This window comes from Mandrillus leucophaeus, unplaced genomic scaffold (genome assembly GCF_000951045.1).
Source record: "Mandrillus leucophaeus isolate KB7577 unplaced genomic scaffold, Mleu.le_1.0 Scaffold43, whole genome shotgun sequence".
In the NCBI taxonomy this organism is placed as follows: Eukaryota; Metazoa; Chordata; class Mammalia; order Primates; family Cercopithecidae; genus Mandrillus; species Mandrillus leucophaeus.
In genome coordinates, this window is record NW_012104587.1 from 3176567 (window position 1) to 3178949 (window position 2383).

General features: G+C 61.5%; 2 protein-coding genes across 2 annotated transcripts in view; both read left to right on the forward strand.

Moving 5' to 3' along the window:
- PRDX5 (peroxiredoxin 5) overlaps positions 1 to 2383 on the forward strand; it is a 19347-nt gene that overhangs the window by 3176 nt on the left and 13788 nt on the right. The window lies entirely within an intron of this gene.
- Positions 901 to 2383, forward strand: part of ESRRA (estrogen-related receptor alpha) — a 9476-nt gene continuing 7993 nt past the window's right edge. The window contains exons 1-2 of the mRNA XM_011993489.1: positions 901 to 1313; positions 1636 to 1972. Of these exons, the coding sequence (XP_011848879.1) occupies positions 1648 to 1972 (325 nt within the window). The 5' untranslated portion in view covers positions 901 to 1313; positions 1636 to 1647. The remainder of the gene's footprint in view (positions 1314 to 1635; positions 1973 to 2383) is intronic.

The window sequence follows — 2383 nt, forward strand, 5'->3', positions numbered from 1 at the left end:
ACTGCAAGCTCTGCCTCCCGGGTTCACGCCATTCTCCTGCCTCAGCCTCCCGAGTAGCTGGGACTACAGGCGCCGCCACCGCGCCCGGCTAGTTTTTGTGTGTGTGTGTGTATTTTTAGTAGGGACGGAGTTTCACCGTGTTAGCCAGGACGGTCTCGACCTCCTGACCTCGTGATCCGCCCGCCTCGGCCTCCCAAAGTGCTGGAATGACAGGCCCGAGCCACCGCGCCGGGCCGCTTAGTTCTTCAAATTGTGGAACGCGGGGCAGGGAGGCGGGCGGGCTGCAGGCGGGGTCCAGCTCTGGGGCCAGTCCGGGCCATGGTTGGGACCCAGTCGACGGTCGGACTGGTCAGGGTTCAAGCGGGATCCGGCGTCTGAGTCGTGGTGGGCCGGCCTGGGGCAGGATCTGGCTCTGGCTACGGGTCCTGACCCGGGTCAGGGTTGGGCCTCCGATCCGGCCCGCCCCGGGGCAGGGTTCAATCCCCCACTTGACGAAGTCCCTGGGGCTGGCCCGGGTGGAAGACGGGGAGGGCTCTGTGTCGGGGAAGGGGCTCTGAAGACCACGTGGGGGCGCTCGAAGGGGCCTGGGGCCACCCTCCTCTCTGGGTCAAAGGTCATCGCACCGGCAGGGGAGAACTTCCTCCTCCTTGGCTCTCCCCACTTACTTCCTGATAACCTGGTAGAGGTCTCCCGCGGGCGGGGTGGGGAGGCATAGCAACTTTAGGCAACTTCCCAAAGGTGTGCGCAGGTTGGGGGGGTGGTACGCGGCGCCCCGGGAGGTGGCGGCCTCTGCGACAGCGGGAGTATAAGAGTGGACCTGCAGGCCGGTCTCGAGGAGGTGGAGCGGCACCCGCCGTGTGCCTGGAATCGGCATGCTGGGGCAGGAGGGCAGCCGCGTGTCAGGTGTGAAAAGCTCTGGAGGTGTTTTCATGAGTCCGTGCCTGTGCTTGTGGATGTGGGGACCTAGTGAGAGTGTGTGTGATCATGAGCCTTGATTGAGTTCGCAGATGGGGTGTGCGCTCCAGGAGAAGTATGTGAGCACAGGTGTGAGCAGGAGTGAGCACGGGTTTGGGAAGGCCGGTGCGAATGTGAAAACCCCCAGCAGAGAGCGAGCCTTCGTGGGCTTGTGGGGCCCCTGAGCACCTCGGTGAGTGGAGTGTGTGAACTCGGTGTGAGCACGTCCACTGGCCTTGGGTCTGGGCTGCAGTGCACGCTCTCCAATGCAGAATATCCACATGAGGGCAGGGTCTCAGAGGTCCCCCCAACATCTGGAGAAAACTGGGAAGTATCCTGCCCCTGTCTAGGGATTCCAGGTGGGGTCGAAGGTTGCCTGGGGGCTACGGTTACCCTGCTCCCTGGACTGGGTGGGAGTAGGGCCTTTCTAAGCCTCCCCCAGGTTCCCAAGGGAGAGACCAGCTGTCAGTTACTGGCCCTGAAGACTCTGTTTCCATGGCAACAGCTGGGAGGGGGGCAGTGTTACTGGGCAGTCCTTCCTTGGACTCTGCCCCCATTCCTCCCCCCTTGCTGGGCCTGGAAGCCTGGCCCTAGGCCCGAGGTTGGGCAACCCGTGTGGCAGGGTGTCTCCCATCCCCCATCCCAGTGCCTCCCTACGAACCCACGGGTCTCTCCCTGCAGGTGACCAGCACCATGTCCAGCCAGGTGGTGGGCATTGAGCCTCTCTACATCAAGGCAGAGCCGGCCAGCCCTGACAGTCCAAAGGGTTCTTCAGAGACGGAGACCGAGCCTCCTGTGGCACTGGCCCCTGGTCCAGCTCCCACCCGCTGCCTCCCAGGCCATAAGGAAGAGGAGGATGGGGAGGGGGCTGGGCCTGGCGAGCAGGGCGGTGGGAAGCTGGTGCTCAGCTCCCTGCCCAAGCGCCTCTGCCTGGTCTGTGGGGACGTGGCCTCTGGCTATCACTATGGTGTGGCATCCTGTGAGGCCTGCAAAGCCTTCTTCAAGAGGACCATCCAGGGTGAGCCCCCAGCCCACTCCCCTGCCCTTTGCCCTGCACCCTCTGGGTGCAATAGGCCCCCAGATGGTTGTGGCACCACTTGAGGCTGGCAATCTGGTGTTTCCAGGGTCTCTACCTCCCAGAGACACCCTTTCCCTGAGAAGTATGGTAAACGCACTGGGTGTACTGATGCATTGCAGTGGATGTGAGTGAGCTCAGGGTACCACCTGGGTACTCTAGGCCCAGCACCTTCTACAGTGGCTCTGAAAGAGTCCAAGGCAGCCTCTGTTCCTAAGCTTTGTTCTTGCTTCTGGCAGCTTTTGACCTCTCCCCAGCATAGAACATGTCCCCTTTTTCTTAATTTTCCCAAAGCAGCACCAACACAAGGCAGATTTTAAATTTTTTTTTTTTTTTTTTTTTTTTTTAGACAGA